Below are 15,904 nucleotides of genomic sequence, written 5' to 3' on the forward strand. Positions count from 1 at the left end.
GACCAACTCAATGGACAGTTTTGGTAATAAAATGCGACGATAGAAAAGAATCGAACCCTCTTTTTTTAATTTTCCAGTCACCCTTACATTATAATTGATTCGGAAACGAGCTCAGATACTCAAATCATCTCTTTAGTTCCACGTTTTTGCCATTTCCTTGAAAATTTGTCGAATTTTGTGAATATTAAGCTAATTTCCGTTGCTTTTTCTATCAAAACTGAATTTTTTTAAAAAAGTTATTTAAAAACTATGTATTAAATACATTGAATTTGTTAATTAGAGCATCTATTGGCAAATTTTTCATTAAAAAAAGCAGAAAAGGAGGGATTTAGTCATTTTTGTCAAACTTTGCTGAAAGTAGTCAACTCAACGCTTCTAACACAATCGGTTTAGAATGCTTTTGAGGGCTATTTGTATTTCCTCTTCTTATGCACTGATTTGAAAATTTTGATGTTTTTGAGAAAATTAGACCTATAAATCACAAAAATCTTTTTTCAATTTACTTAAATCTTTTGTCAGTGATCCGAAATTATTTGCTAAAATTGTTGTTCTTCACCGAGTTGGTATTGAGTAGATTTTGATTTCCAAAAAATTGCTTGTAAACCGCTAGAGCAAATTCTTTTTTTTTAAATTTTATTTTCATTATTGAATTTTGGCAGATTTCTTCAAACAACTTTTTTTTCATATTTGGTTGCATGACCTCACTGTCGATCCAAATTTCGTTTTTTTTCCGTTCTTTTTCGATCCAAATTTGTGGGGGAAAGATTTTTTCCCCCACAAATTACGTATTGCGTTTCTATGGCATCACGTAAAAACAGTGAACCAAACGAGTTCTACTAAGTTTTCAAGGGCAACTTTCATTGGTAAAGCTTCTGGTTTTCACCACAGTATCGTCGACATTCGATTTTTTCTGGATCACGCTCCAGCCTTGCATCTAGAAATTAAAAGCCGAAGGTCCGGGAATTTAACCCATTGGCGCGCCTAATTGTATAAGCTTTAACTCGGATATTTATCGCCAAATAAATTATTTGGCTTTCGATTGGACAAATATGCTTCTCAAATGTTGTTTATTGGACAGTGATGTTTGTATATATAAATTTTCTGGATTGAAAAATTTTGATTTTTAGTATTAGACGCTTCTTTAAGGTCTATCAAAATTCGATTAGTTTGTCGAAGTCAATGTGGCAGATTTTATTTCCTCCATCAAGGTTGCATTGGCATCAAAAGTACTCTTTCGGAGATTGAAACCAAATTGTGCATCTGGGGGAATCGGGAAATTGGTTAGTCAGTTTTGTATTCGGTCAGAAACAATCTGCTGTAAAGTCTCTTCTGTAATTTTTACCGACAAAATCGGCCTGAAGTTGAATGGGTTATCTTTACTGCCACTTTTGAAGAAATTTAGAATTTCTGCTTTTTTCTGACACACTGCGAACTTATTGGAAACCTCTGCATTCATTGGAAAACAGTTATGGTAATGAACTTACTAAACAGTCAAACATTTTGTCTAGTAAAACTATTTCAAATTATGGCATCCAAAGCGAAAATTTCAAGTTGTAGGCAACGCTTGCTCATACATTTTTTGACTGAGCAATTTATATCCTGATAAGATATTGGTTTCAAATACACAATTTTGACTTTGATTCTCTATCGTGACAATACTACCTGAACTGTGAACTTAATTATTCCCCGACGTTTGTATGAACACGTCAAGTTCTTCAGGTTTGGTTTATCAGTTTAAAAGCTTTGAAATTTTTGGCCAACGAACGACATGGATGAAAAAACGTCTTCCTATTCTTCATCATATTGGTTTTCAGAGGATTTTGATTTTTCAAAATTTTTTAGTGGTATGCAGTTGTGATTTCATTTTTCAATAATTTTTATTTTGCTCATTGATTTCTTCTGGACATTCAGTATTATTGTCCAATTTATTAAAACAAGATCATTTTTGTTTTTTTGGTGCTTGATGTCACCGTCAATCCTAATTTTATATATATATATATATATATATATATATATAAACATATTTATATTCATACCTATATATATATATATATATATATATAAATATATATATATATATATATATATACGACATTTTTATCCGCTCAAACTTCATATTTCGTTTCTGTGGCGGCATTAAAAAGCAAGTAAAAGAACCAAACGCGTTCTTCTAAATTTCCCAGCGCAAAATTAAGCAACTGAACCCGAATTTTGTACAAATTTGTAATTATTTGCATTTGCTATCTTTGTTGTTTTCAAGAAGAAGGCATCATCTGCACTTCTTTCTTATAATAGCAAAAAAAGTTTTTGATATCATTAAAAAAAATTTTTTTGTTTAAAAAAAGACTGCACCATGTCTCACTCAAACAAACGGCTCCTGGTTTTTGAGTCAAACTAGTAATGCAAACATGGCCCTTGTCTACAATTTTAGAAACTGGTCGAACCTTATGAAGAACTAAACTGAATTGTTCCAGAAACTTTTGTTTGTCAATGTTGACGTAGAGTAACTATATTTATCATTACCTTGCTCTTACATTCTCTTTTTACTTGGTTCTTAAAATTAAAAACTATGCCGGTTTTCACTTCTCTAGTTTTTAAATTTGTTTGCAGAAATTAAAAAAAACAAATAAAATTATACTTCTTCTTCACTCCTGCTACAGGGCTTCATGGTTGTAGAAATTTTTACCGACAGAAAGCAGCCTGCAGAAATTCCAAGTAGAGTGTTGATACAGTTTGCAATAATTGATATTCAGATCCTCTAAGATAAAATAAGTTTATGTGGAATTTTTTTGAAGAAAATTGAAAACATAAAAATTAAAAAACGAGGAAGGATGAGAAGTGATTAAAATGTGATGCAAAAATTGATTGCTAATTGCGAATCCGACCTTCGAATCTCGTCAGATTTTTAGTGTAACACACGAAACTTTGAATTTTTTTAAAAATGTTCTCAGGACTTGAACATACAGAGGACAGTATTAAAACGTGCCACAATATACCCAACTAACAAGAATAATTTGCAAAATTTTATTTTTGGTGAAACAAAGTTTTAAAGAAAAAAAAGAAAAAGAATCAGAAAAACAGACAATAGTATAAACAGCAATTTCATATATCTTATTGAGCCCCTTCCAAAACGTGAGGTTGAGATCGAAAATAAAGCAATTATTTGCTTTATTTTCAATCTCAACCTCTCGTTTTGGAAGGGGCTGAATAGAATATATGAAATTGCTGTTTATACTTTTGTCTGTTTTTCTGAGTCTTTTTCTTTTTTTAAAAAACTTTGTTTGACCAAAAATAAAATTTTGCAAATTATTCTTGTTAGTTGGGTATATTTTGGCATGCTTTAATACTGTCCTCTGTATGTTCAATTCCTGTGATCATTTTTAAAAAATTCAAATTTTCTTGTGTTACACTAAAAATCTGACGAGATTCGAAGGTCGGATTCACAATTAGCAATCAATCTTTGGGCGGCCATCTCTCCAGAGTTCGCAAATCGTTGTTAACGTTTTTGTTATAATCGAACCTTATGAAGAACTAAACTGAATTGTTCCAGATACTTTTGTTTGTCAATGTTGACGTAGAGTAACTATATTTATCATTACCTTGCTCTTACATTCTCTTTTTACTTGGTTCTTAAAATTAAAAACTATGCCGGTTTTCAATTCTCTAATTTTTAAATTTGTTTGCAGAAATTAAAAAAAAAACAAATAAAATTAAACTTCTTCTTCACTCCTGCTACAGGGCTTCATGGTTGTAGAAATCTTTACCGACTGAAAGCAGCCTGCAGAAATTCCAAGTAGAGTGTTGATACAGTTTGCAATAATTGATATTCAGATCCTCTAAGATAAAATAAGTTTATGAGGAAATTTTTTGAAGAAAATTGAAAACATAAAAATTAAAAAACGAGGAAGGATGAGAAGTGATTAAAATATGATGCAAAAATTGATTGCTAATTGCGAATCCGACCTTCGAATCTCGTCAGATTTTTAGTGTAACACACGAAACTTTGAATTTTTTTAAAAATGGTCTCAGGACTTGAACATACAGAGGACAGTATTAAAGCGTGCCACAATATACCCAACTAACAAGAATAATTTGCAAAATTTTATTTTTGGTGAAACAAAGTTTTAAAGAAAAAAAAGAAAAAGAATCAGAAAAACAGACAATAGTATAAACAGCAATTTCATATATCTTATTGAGCCCCTTCCAAAACGTGAGGTTGAGATCGAAAATAAAGCAATTATTTGCTTTATTTTCAATCTCAACCTCTCGTTTTGGAAGGGGCTGAATAGAATATATGAAATTGCTGTTTACACTTTTGTCTGTTTTTCTGAGTCTTTTTCTTTTTTTAAAAAACTTTGTTTGACCAAAAATAAAATTTTGCAAATTATTCTTGTTAGTTGGGTATATTGTGGCATGCTTTAATACTGTCCTCTGTATGTTCAATTCCTGTGATCATTTTTAAAAAATTCAAATTTTCTTGTGTTACACTAAAAATCTGACGAGATTCGAAGGTCGGATTCACAATTAGCAATCAATCTTTGCGCGGCCATCTCTCCAGAGTTCGCAAATCGTTGTTAACGTTTTTGTTATAATCTGAGTTCCTTAATTTTTCTGTCAGGTAGTTTATTTTTTTATTTTAGGAGATTGATTTATTTTTTCAATGTATTTGCTTCTGTGTCTTGAATGTTTCTTGCAGCGACCGCTGAAGTAGGACGATGATGAGTTAGCACCCATCTCTTTTGCTAGGGAGAAAAAAACAATAGCAAATGATCTTAAGGTAACCTCCAAATTTCAGATTTTTGCGTTAAAACTGTATCAGCAAAGAAAACGTTCGTTTTAGGCAAACATTTAAAGATATCTCTCCAGGTTAACCAACAATTCTTCAGCCTGGTATTTTTCATCAACGTGTATTCTCAAAAATTAACTAAAAATTAGATTGTAGGCTCTTCTATTTGCTCTTGTTTACAAGCAGATTCACCTGATAATTTCTCCAAGTCATTGATATGATCTTAATAATATGAACAAATTGTTGGATCACATGAAAAGATCCTGCAAGATTTTACACAATTTGACGTAATTACAGCACGAGTCTTGCAAAATGTATTGTTTTGTTTTCTAGTTTTGTTTCATTGGGCCAAAGAGAGGCGCGATCAAAACATTGTCAAGGATATGAGCTCGGTAGCATTGGACCGTCCCAACCAACCTCAAAGCCCTGATCACCTCAAAGCCCCCCTCCCCCCCCCACTGCCGTTCCAAGTCTGTCTGACAAATAAATGTCTTGGGTCAATATCCTCAACCCTGGTATGGTTCCATTTGATCGCTGGTGTATAAATGACTGCTATTGACAAAATTGGAAAGATTGACACATGGAGTCAAGCCAACAATTTACCATATTCATCGTGGTCTTCCCGTACCTAACGACTATCAAATTAAGTCCCGAGTCGAGAAATTTTCCGAAAATTATGTAAGAAATGCGCTGAAATGCGCTGATTTTTCCAAAAATTCAGCGCAAAAACCTTACATAATATTGCGCTGAAATGTGCTGAAATGCGCTGAAACTTTGCAAGAAATGCGCTTTTCTCAAAATTGCTGAGACTGTGTAAGGTATGAAATGTTTTTGACTCTAAATTTTCTCAAAAGCGCTGAATTTTTTCTACGGATGCGCTGAATTAGCGTCGTAATTTTGTAAGAAATGCGCTGAAATTTTTTTGCTTCTAAATTTTCTCAAAACCGCTGAATTTTTTCTACGGATGCGCTGAATAAACGCTGAAGCTTTGTAAGAAATGCGCTGAAATTTTTTTGCTTCTAATTTTTCTCAAAAGCGCTGAATTTTTTCTACGCATGCGCTGAATTAGCGCTGAAACTTTGTAAGAATTGCGCTGAAATTTTTTTGCCTCTAAATTTTCTCAAAAGCGCTGAATTTTTTCTACGGATGCGCTGAATTAGCGCTGAAACTTTGTAAGAAATACGCTGAAATTTTTTTGCTTCTTAATTTTTTCAAAAGCGCTGAATTTTTTCTATGGATGCACTGAATTTGCGCTGAAATTTTTTAAGAAATGCGCTGAAAAAAGTGCTGAAACTTATGCAAGAAATGTGCTGAAAAAGCGCTGAAATTATGTAAGAAATGCGCTGAAAATGCGCTGAAGTTTTGAAGTTTCAGCGCCTTCCCCACATTTCAGCGCATTCAGCGCATTTCTTACATAGTTTCAGCGCATTCAGCGCATTTCTTACAAAATAATGCGCTGAAACGGCGCTGACCTCTCGACCCGTGGTACTGAATCTGAACAAAATTCTGAACGTTATCAATACTGATTCAGAGTATGATTCAGGTCACATTTTTCCCTCAAATTTTTCCAATTTAGATCAAGTACTGAATCAGAATCTAGGACTAGGAGAATTTATAATTTACCATTTACTTTTTGATTCTGCAACAATCTAAAATAATGTTATTAGCACCTCTTTTACAAGCTGAAGTTTTGAAGATGGGAGTAGATGAGCATGCGTATTTTTTCAACTCATTAATAATCTCTAAACATTTTGCCTGTTTATAATTTTCAAGTACGCTTTCAATTGTTCTGAAACCCGCGGCTGTTTAATTCAATCTCAAGCTCGTATGATCGAGTGTCGTGTGACAAACCGGGACTATATTCGATTCTGTTTATAAAGAAACTCTTTTTATTCTAAACATTTATTAAAAAACTAAGAACTTCAACATCATCCAAAACTGAGAGCAAATAATTTCTTTTTTCCTCTGCATTTGTTTAGTCTTCTAATATTTACTCAAACTATCTTTTAACAAACAATTAAAAGCAGCACATAGATCATTTTACAATTTTTTGAGTATTTCAGCGCACATTTAGCCGTTCTACGAGCATTTAGGCTCTCAAAGTTGCCGCCACTTTATCCTCTGATTCGTCATCTACCGGCTGGTTCACCAGTTCATCTTTCTGGTCCTCGGGGACATTATCCCCAAAGGTGTAATCCTCCTGGACCCCGTCCCAATCATCCTGCCAACCCTGTTTTCCATACCTGTCCATTTCCTGGAAAGAGTGGATAAAGAAGTTACAACACGTGATCGCATCGAACACAGGGAGTCCAGAGTCTTCACGAACTGCGTTGGCGTAGGGGGGCAATTCCGTGCATTCCATGAGGATAGCTTTCGTTTTTGGGAATTCTATCAGTTTTTCCCGGACTAACTCAACGATCCCGGGTTCCACTTTTTCAACGTCCACTTTTTCGCCCAGGGCTACGGCTTCGAAACCCGGAACGTTTTCACACCCTACGATATGGATCCGGGGATGCAAAATGTTGATTTGGAATTCCTCTATGAACGTTTTTTGCAACTTCAAAAGGTGTCTTTCATTTGCGGTCATGACTATAACATCCTCGTCAGGGCCAAGAGCGGAAAAGATCCCTGAAACTTGCAAAAGAGGGCTCATAACAATCGGAACCGATGTGGTCTTTTTAACCTCCGCTTGCGCGATGCCCTGATAATAGACCATGAACCCACAATCGCCAGTTATACACGACACTTTCTTCTCGTGAATCAGCCACTCGATTGCCTCGATGAAGCGGGTTCGAACCTGGTCTTCGAGTTTTCCTCTTTGGCACATTTCAAATGTCAGTCCTGGAACTGCTCTGTAGTATACGTCGTATGAAAAGGTGTCTGGACAGTCGATGTCTCCTTTGGCAGGTGGGTAATCGTAATCAAGTCTAACAACCCCAAGACAGGGAGCTGGTTTCATAGCTTCATGTTGCAGTTTCGCACGCATTTTGCTAACATTTTGCGCATAACGCGCGGTATTCAGCTGTTTCGTCAGCGCAAAGGATCGCAACAAAGATCTCATTTTGGATTAAGTTCGAGCGCTTTTCAAAGAGTTGATAGAAAACTCTGAAATTTCTTTGAGCAAAATAAGTTTTTAATTAAAATAAGTTCTGCTAAGTAAATTTGGCCAATTTTAGGGTTTTTCTGAAAGTTGCTGACAGTCTAATCTTGATAATGAAAAATTCAAAGTGGTTAAGTTCCACTTTTTCTTGAAAGCTTTTGCATGCTTTATCGCGGGTTCAAACAAGTCTTAGCAAGAGATAACAAGTAAGGATTTAGTCTTTGATTTATCTTTTAATTCGGCGATTAGCAATGGTAACTAATCTACTAAAGTGATTAGCACTTCTATCTTAATCAATCCCCAATTTGAGCCGTGCAATCACAGCTAATTATAATAAATTAAATCAGCGCCGATAATGAGTAATAATATCCTATTTCAGATTGGCTAAGTTCAGCTTTCTAAATCGCGTCTAAGCTTCAGCTCACTTTCAGTTCATTATTCATTTACAAGTAATTCGAGGAAATTGTTATAGAAATGCGCTCATTTTGCCGTTTTTTAGCTGAATTTTTTGAAAATTCAGAGCATTTTGCATGACATTTTCAGAAAATTGGAAAAAAATAAGAAAATGAGAAACCCAGGTTGAGGTCCTCGTTCAAAAGTCCTTATGAAAATACCCATCCAGACTATTTTTGCTTATGAAAATACCCAGGCAGACCAAAAATGCCTATGATCCAGACTTTGCCTCGTTCAAAATTTTGGTGCGTTTATGTGCTCGTTCAAGAACTCTTATGAAAAGACCCGTACAGACCAAAATGCGATATGATCCAGACTTTGGCTCGTTCGATTTATGAAAAGACTCAGAAAGACCGAAAAAGTTTATGATCCAGACTTTGGCTCGTTCAGTTTATGAAAAGACAGGAGCTAAGACATACCGACAAAAATGGTCCCCAGTAGTAGTAGTCCCCAGTAGTAGTAGTAGTAGTAGTAGTAGTAGTAGTAGTAGTAGTAGTAGTAGTAGTAGTAGTAGTAGTAGTAGTAGTAGTAGTAGTAGTAGTAGTAGTAGTAGTAGTAGTAGTAGTAGTAGTAGTAGTAGTAGTAGTAGTAGTAGTAGTAGTAGTAGTAGTAGCCTTTTCTGAATTTGGGCAATTTCTTCGACCATTTTCAGAATAGCCGTGAAAAACACTTTACCCAAATTAAGAAGACCATTTTATGAAAAACTTCCGCCTCCCAAATTCAGAAGAGGGTTGCCCAAATTCAGAAATGGATTTTTTGACCAATTTCGGAATTGGCCCGGTGCCCATTTTCCTACTCCACTCCTACTACTCCTTGGAATTTGGGTAAGTGTTATGGGGATGATGGCCGAATCAGAAATTGGGCTAAAAAGGGTTGTGAAACTACGACAAAAGAAAGACACTTCTCATTTTCAAGACTTTCAAAAGTTTAATGATTAAAATGCAAAAATTCGACCAGAAATTTAACAAACACCAAACACGAAAAAGAATTCGCCCAAATTTATGTGGCAGTGCAGGTCAATTGTTAAACATAACAGGCATAACTTTGACAAACAGCTATAACAAACATGTCTTTCCTCTATTTAAATCGAAGCAGTCGGCAGCAGTTGTGAAGCTAGGAAATGACTTCCTCGTGATGTATCTGTCCACGTAGGGCGAATTCTAAGATTATGTTGGGCATTCTCTCGAGCAAGCTTCTCATCGTGTTTTGGTCTTTCAGATTGTGCTAATGATGTTTTCATGGGTTATTTGGCGTGTTTTGCGTTGATTTTCAAATCAGTGAAGTCGTTTCCTAAAGATGAACGCATTCAGATCTTGCTAGAATATTTTGAGATGATTCAAAACTTGCAAGATACTTGCTGCAATCTTGCAAGATATCAACGCAAGAAAACAAGTAAAATAAATTTAAAAACACTCTAGAAAACTTTTTTGAGACACAATATCGCTAATAAAAACAAGTTACCAAATTGATAATCAAGAGAAATTTTTTTAATCCAGATTCAAAATCTTGCGAGAATCTGGCAACAATCTTGAGAATTTTTAATTTCTGGCAAACTTTTTTTGATTATTATTAACTGTTTGCACTATATCACTGTTTTATCTCAAACATTTTGGCTTTCCAGGAAAACGAATGGCCTTGAGAGAAGATCGGCTAACCGCCAGTTTCCTCCAAATGTCAATTTTTTGCACCGAAACTCAGTTTCACTTGATAAATTGCCTACTTTTAGAAAAAAATGATTTGCAAAAAACATTAAAAAAATCCCCAGTGGGCCATTTGGCGCACTGGGGTTTTTTTTGACCCCTCATCCCAAACCTCATTTGCGTGCGTCATTTTGCGCTAATAAAAAATTTCAGGCGTATTACGGAAAGACAGCCGTATTTCGTTTTGACGTGGAGAGCCGTGAAAAAAAATATTGTTCCTAATAAAAAAACAACTAAAAAAACAACGTTTTTTGCGCTTTTTTAGAAGTTCTGGCCGCAATTGGATTACTTTTTTATTTGTGAGTTTCAAGTGTTTTGTTACATTACCGTTTCATGCATTTGGCGATTTGTAAAGTTACTCTTTTCACAAAACTTTTCGAAAAATTTTTCGATGAGATCCTTTTTTGAAGAACTGTTTGCACTATATCACTGTTTTATCTCAAACATTTTGGCTTTCCAGGAAAAGAAATGGCCTTGAGAGAAGATGTGCTAACCGCCAGTTTCCTCCAAATGTCAAATTTTTGCACCGAAACTCAGTTTCACTTGATAAATTGCCTACTTTTAGAAAAAAAAATTATTTGCAAAAAACATAAAAAAAATCCCCAGTGGGCCATTTGGCCCACTGGGGATTTTTTTTTGACCCCTCATCCCAAACTTCTTTTGCGTGCGTCATTTTGCGCTAATAAAAAATTCCAGGCGTACTACGGAAAGACAGCCGTATTTCGTTCTGACGTGGAGAGCCGTGAAAAAAAATATTGTTCCTATTAAAAAAAACAATGTTTTTTGCGTTGTTTTGGAAGTTCTGGCTGCAATTGGACTAGTCTGTTATTTGTGAGTTTCAAGTGTTTTGTTACATTAGCGTTTCATGCATTTGGCGATTTGTAAAGTTACTCTTTTCACAAAAGTTTTCGAAAAAATTTTCAATGAGATCCTTTTTTGAAGAACTGTTTGCACGATATCACTGTTTTATCTCAAACATTTTGGCTTTCCAGGAAAAGAAATGGCCTTGAGAGAAGATGTGCCAACCGCCAGTTTCCTCCAAATGTCAAATTTTTGCACCGAAACTCAGTTTCACTTGATAAATTGCCTACTTTTAGAAAAAAATGATTTGCAAAAAACATTAAAAAAATCCCCAGTGGGCCATTTGGCCCACTGGTTATTTTTTTTGACCCCTCATCCCACACCTCTTTTGCGTGCGTCATTTTGCGCTAATAAAAAATTCCAGGCGTATTACGGAAAGACAGCCGTATTTCTTTTTGACGTGGAGAGCCGTGAAAAAAAATATTGTTCCTATTAAAAAAACAACTAAAAAACAACGTTTTTTGCGTTTTTTTGGAAGTTCCGGCTGCAATTGGATTACTCTGTTATTTGTGAGTTTCAAGTGTTTTGTTACATTAGCGTTTCATGCATTTGGCGATTTGTAAAAACTCTCTTTTCACAAAAGTTTTCGAAAAATTTTTCAATGAGATCCTTTTTTGAAGAACTGTTTGCACGATATCACTGTTTTATCTCAAACATTTTGGCTTTCCAGGAAAAGAAATGGCCTTGAGAGAAGATCGGCTAACCGCCAGTTTCCTCCAAATGTCAAATTTTTGCACCGAAACTCAGTTTCACTTGATAAATTGCCTACTTTTAGAAAAAAATGATTTGCAAAAAACATTAAAAAAATCCCCAGTGGGCCATTTGGCCCACTGGTTATTTTTTTTGACCCCTCATCCCACACCTCTTTTGCGTGCGTCATTTTGCGCTAATAAAAAATTCCAGGCGTATTACGGAAAGACAGCCGTATTTCGTTTTGACGTGGAGAGCCGTGAAAAAAAAATATTGTTCCTAATAAAAAAACAACTAAAAAAACAACGTTTTTTGCGTTTTTTTGGAAGTTCTGGCCGCAATTGGATTAGTCTTTTATTTGTGAGTTTCAAGTGTTTTGTTACATTAGCGTTTCATGCATTTGGCGATTTGTAAAGTTACTCTTTTCACAAAAGTTTTCGAAAAATTTTTTCGATGAGATCCTTTTTTGAAGAACTGTTTGCACTATATCACTGTTTTATCTCAAACATTTTGGCTTTCCAGGAAAACGAATGGCCTTGAGAGAAGATCGGCTAACCGCCAGTTTCCTCCAAATGTCAAATTTTTGCACCGAAACTCAGTTTCACTTGATAAATTGCCTACTTTTAGAAAAAAATGATTTGCAAAAAACATTAAAATGGCCCACTGGGGATTTTTTTTGACCCCTCATCACAAACCTCTTTTGCGTGCGTCATTTTGCGCTAATAAAAAATTCCAGGCTTATTGCGGAAAAACATTGCTTTAGGGAGAAAAATACCTGGAGAAACGAATTTCAAGGATTCTATGTATTCTGTCATCCTGTGGTGTATAAATAGGCGTCCAATGAGTTAAAAATTGTATTTTTGAACTTCTTCAACGTGGGAGATTATATTAAAACAATAAATTTGCACTTTCTTTCTCTAAACTTTTGCTCTAGGAAGCAAAAATACCTGGAGAAAGGAAATATTTTCAAGTTTTCTATCTATTCTGTCATCTTGAGGGTATTTTTGACCAATTTTAAGATCGACATTATTGCAGTATATAAATTTTTGAAGTTTTTTTGTATTGAAAATTGGGCGAAGATAATAAAACAGGCATTTTTTGGCCGCTTTGAACATGAAACGCCTCTTTGAACGCTTAGGTCCAAAAAAGGCAAAATAGAACTAGTGATTGTTTTTTTGAAAAGGTCACAAATATTGTTTTACATTGCTTGATATATAGCTCATTTTAAAGCTCATAAAATAGGACTTGCAGCCATTTTTTTTACTTTTATGAATAAAAGCCTCAAGGGTACCTAAATTGGCATCAAACATAAAAGAAAAATCGAGTCGTTTATGACTTGGTAAATATTGGCTAAGTCTACCCATTTTTTTTAATAGTACAATAGCTCTATATAAAGTTTCGAAAAGATCTTGTTTACAAAATTGCGCGATGATAATATAACATGCGTTTTTTGACCGCTTTGACCATGAAACGACCCTTTGAACGCTTAGGCCCAAAATAGACAAGATTCGATGATTGTTTGTTTTACTCAGAACGTAACAAATATTAGCTCAATTTGCGTTCTCTATAGCTCATTTTAATGCATTTTAGATAGGCTTTGCAGTCGTATGTTTTATTTGTTGTAAACGATTGCTTCAAGGGTACCTAAAGTGGCTTCAAAGATAAAAGAAAAATCGAAGCTATTATGACTTGGTAAATAGTGGCTGAGTCCGCCCACTTTTAAGACTGGTACAATGACCCTATATAAAGTTTTGAAAAGCTCTTGTGTAGACAATTGCGCAAGGAAAAAGAAACGGGCACTTTTTGACCGTTTAGTTGCGTTTATGTCTCCTAGAAGCACTGGCCAGCGAGTTGAAATTTCGATTTGTATATGATGTAAAATTTCTCAACGAATAATCACTCAAGTGAATTGATATATAGTCCACTTTGAAGACAAGAATCCCTTTGTTGCAGCCATTAGCTAATTGGGATCGTAAGAGGGCTGTAAGTATCACTTTTTTTCAAAAGTGTCATTTTTCGTGCTGATTTCTAAAAATTTTTGTAAAAAGTAAAGATATTGGATGTTAATTGAATAACTAACCAAATGAAACACATATCGTTGCAAAGCTCCTACATTGTAGTTGACGTGGACATATTTGTTTGTGTCCAATTTTTGCGTAGAAGATCTCAAGTACAGGATTGATTAGAGAAAAGCAAATTGAAATATTTTTGATTTATAGATTTGCAGTAAATGCGAATACTTATATAAAAGCAGAACCATTGGTTCATGTTTTTTTTCAATGCCATTTGCAGAAAAATCTGCTAAGATTATAAAAATTGAGCTTTTGGACCATTTAGGTACGTTTAGAGTACCTAGAGTATTTTTATATAAGCGGATTGGAATTGGAATAATTTTCCATACCCAAATTCAGAAAAATTTCGCTGATGCAATCAAAAGCTCTAAATATCACCAAAAACGTTTTTTACAGATTTTTTTTACTTTAGCCTCATCCCGGTAAAAATAAATACCTGATCGCTGCAAAAAAACGAGGCGTAGAACGAATTAAGTCAGTGTCAGTGATCATTCAATAATGAAAAATTCTAGGACTTCCTTGCAGAAAAATTGTTTCAATTTGCCCCCTTCTAGAACTTGTAGGTCTGTTTTTTAAAGGAGACCATCACTGCATTACAGCAGCAATCAAAGGCAGCTTTTTTTAAAAGTTAAATAACTATTGCTTTGAAATGGCCTCAAGTTTTCTGATGAACGGTCTGATTTCGAAATTGACATCAACACAACTTCTTGAAAAAAAAACTGTCACTGGCATTTTTTTTATGGCCGCATTTGTCTCCGGCATGTGCCTAAAATCTCGATTTTCAAATGAGTTGTTTTAGTGGCAAATTCTCATGGGTTCAGGAGAAATGCTGAAGTGGCCAGACTAAGGGAAACTTCCGCCTCCCAAATTAAGAACGCTTTTTTTTCAACCCTTTTTTCTCAAAATCAATAAGATCATTTGTTTCAAAACTTTGCATATGAGTTTGTTGTACTAAAGGGAAGGCACATGCAAAATTTCAGGTTTCTATGATGATTTTTGCCAAATCACTTATTTTTGGATCCTTGGGTTTTGCAGGTGAGGTCTACTAGTACAGACCTGAATCAAAAGCTGAAAAAACGGTCGTTTCTAAAAAGACTACGCACTATCTTGCAAATACCAAATATGCTTTAAAGTACTCCGACAGGACACATATCAAAAAATTTTTGCAAAAGAACGTGTATTTGCGGAGAAAATGCATTTTCTGGATTTCGCAGTTTTTGTGGTGTTTGGCCGCTTTTGGTACCCTACTCCGCTCGGTTCATAAATCCTCAAATATTCAATTTAAAACCATCAATCAATTTGCTACGGATTGTGCGTGAGCCGTACTTTATTCAGAATGCAATTTTTTTGGAAAAATTGTGAGAAAAAGTCTAAAAAAATACCAAAATTTGCAAAAAAAAGAAAAATTTGAAAAATTTTCGATCAACTTAAAAATGGTCCTATGAACTGTTTTTTCGGGGCTTTTTTCGATTTTTGAGCTACAAATACGTTGACCTATCACGTTATGGCATGTGTTTTGGACCCGGAACCCGTTTTCATTGTTCGCGGGGGTATGCTAAATCCGTGGATTTGGTGGTCCAAATTCAGAAATGCCGTAGTAGTAGTAGTAGTAGTAGTAGTAGTAGTAGTAGTAGTAGTAGTAGTAGTAGTAGTAGTAGTAGTAGTAGTAGTAGTAGTAGTAGTATTAGTAGTAGTAGTAGTAGTAGTAGTAGTAGTAGTAGTAGTAGTAGTAGTAGTAGTAGTAGTAGTAGTAGTAGTAGTAGTAGTAGTAGTAGTAGTAGTAGTAGTAGTAGTAGTAGTAGTAGTAGTAGTAGTAGTAGTAGTAGTAGTAGTAGTAGTAGTAGTAGTAGTGGGGGACAAAATCCAACCTCACCTCCACGTGGTGTCCCCTGGGGGTAGGTCATGTGCTGCGGCCCTCCGCTCACATGGTCGAGCTAACGAGGCACTGGTCTTCTAGTTTGTGGCGCAACTAGTCGTATCTCAGCCTTCAAACACCAAAGCAATGAGTACAATCAACCATGGCCCCGAGTCCCGGGTAAGGGGTGCTAAAAATCTCCCGAGGAACCAACTCAGAATTGCAACTTTAAACGTCAGAACACTGACCCAAGCCGGATCTCTAGAGGCTTTGAAAATGGATCTGGCGCGATACAAGTTGGATATATGACAAGAAATTGATCTCGGAGACCACAAGCTCTACCTGTCTGACTCGTGGTTGTCTGGTGTAAAGTCGAGACAAGGAGGA

General features: G+C 35.1%; 2 protein-coding genes across 3 annotated transcripts in view; both read right to left on the minus strand.

Moving 5' to 3' along the window:
- LOC142353693 (plastin-3-like) overlaps positions 1-15,904 on the minus strand; it is a 577,871-nt gene that overhangs the window by 331,834 nt on the left and 230,133 nt on the right. The gene's annotated exons all lie outside the window — the stretch shown is intronic.
- On the minus strand, positions 6,876-7,772 carry LOC142352850 (uncharacterized). The gene has a single exon (XM_075405004.1). The coding sequence runs from the start codon at positions 7,770-7,772 to the stop codon at positions 6,876-6,878; it is 897 nt and encodes a 298-aa protein (XP_075261119.1).

The sequence above is a fragment of the Convolutriloba macropyga genome, chromosome 14 (assembly GCF_964194025.1).
Source record: "Convolutriloba macropyga chromosome 14, txConMacr16.3, whole genome shotgun sequence".
In the NCBI taxonomy this organism is placed as follows: Eukaryota; Metazoa; Xenacoelomorpha; order Acoela; family Convolutidae; genus Convolutriloba; species Convolutriloba macropyga.

Coding starts and splice junctions, on each gene's coding strand:
- LOC142352850 (XM_075405004.1), bottom strand. CDS start 7,772: ATGCGTGCGAAACTGCAACATGAAGCTATGAAACCAGCTCCCTGTCTT.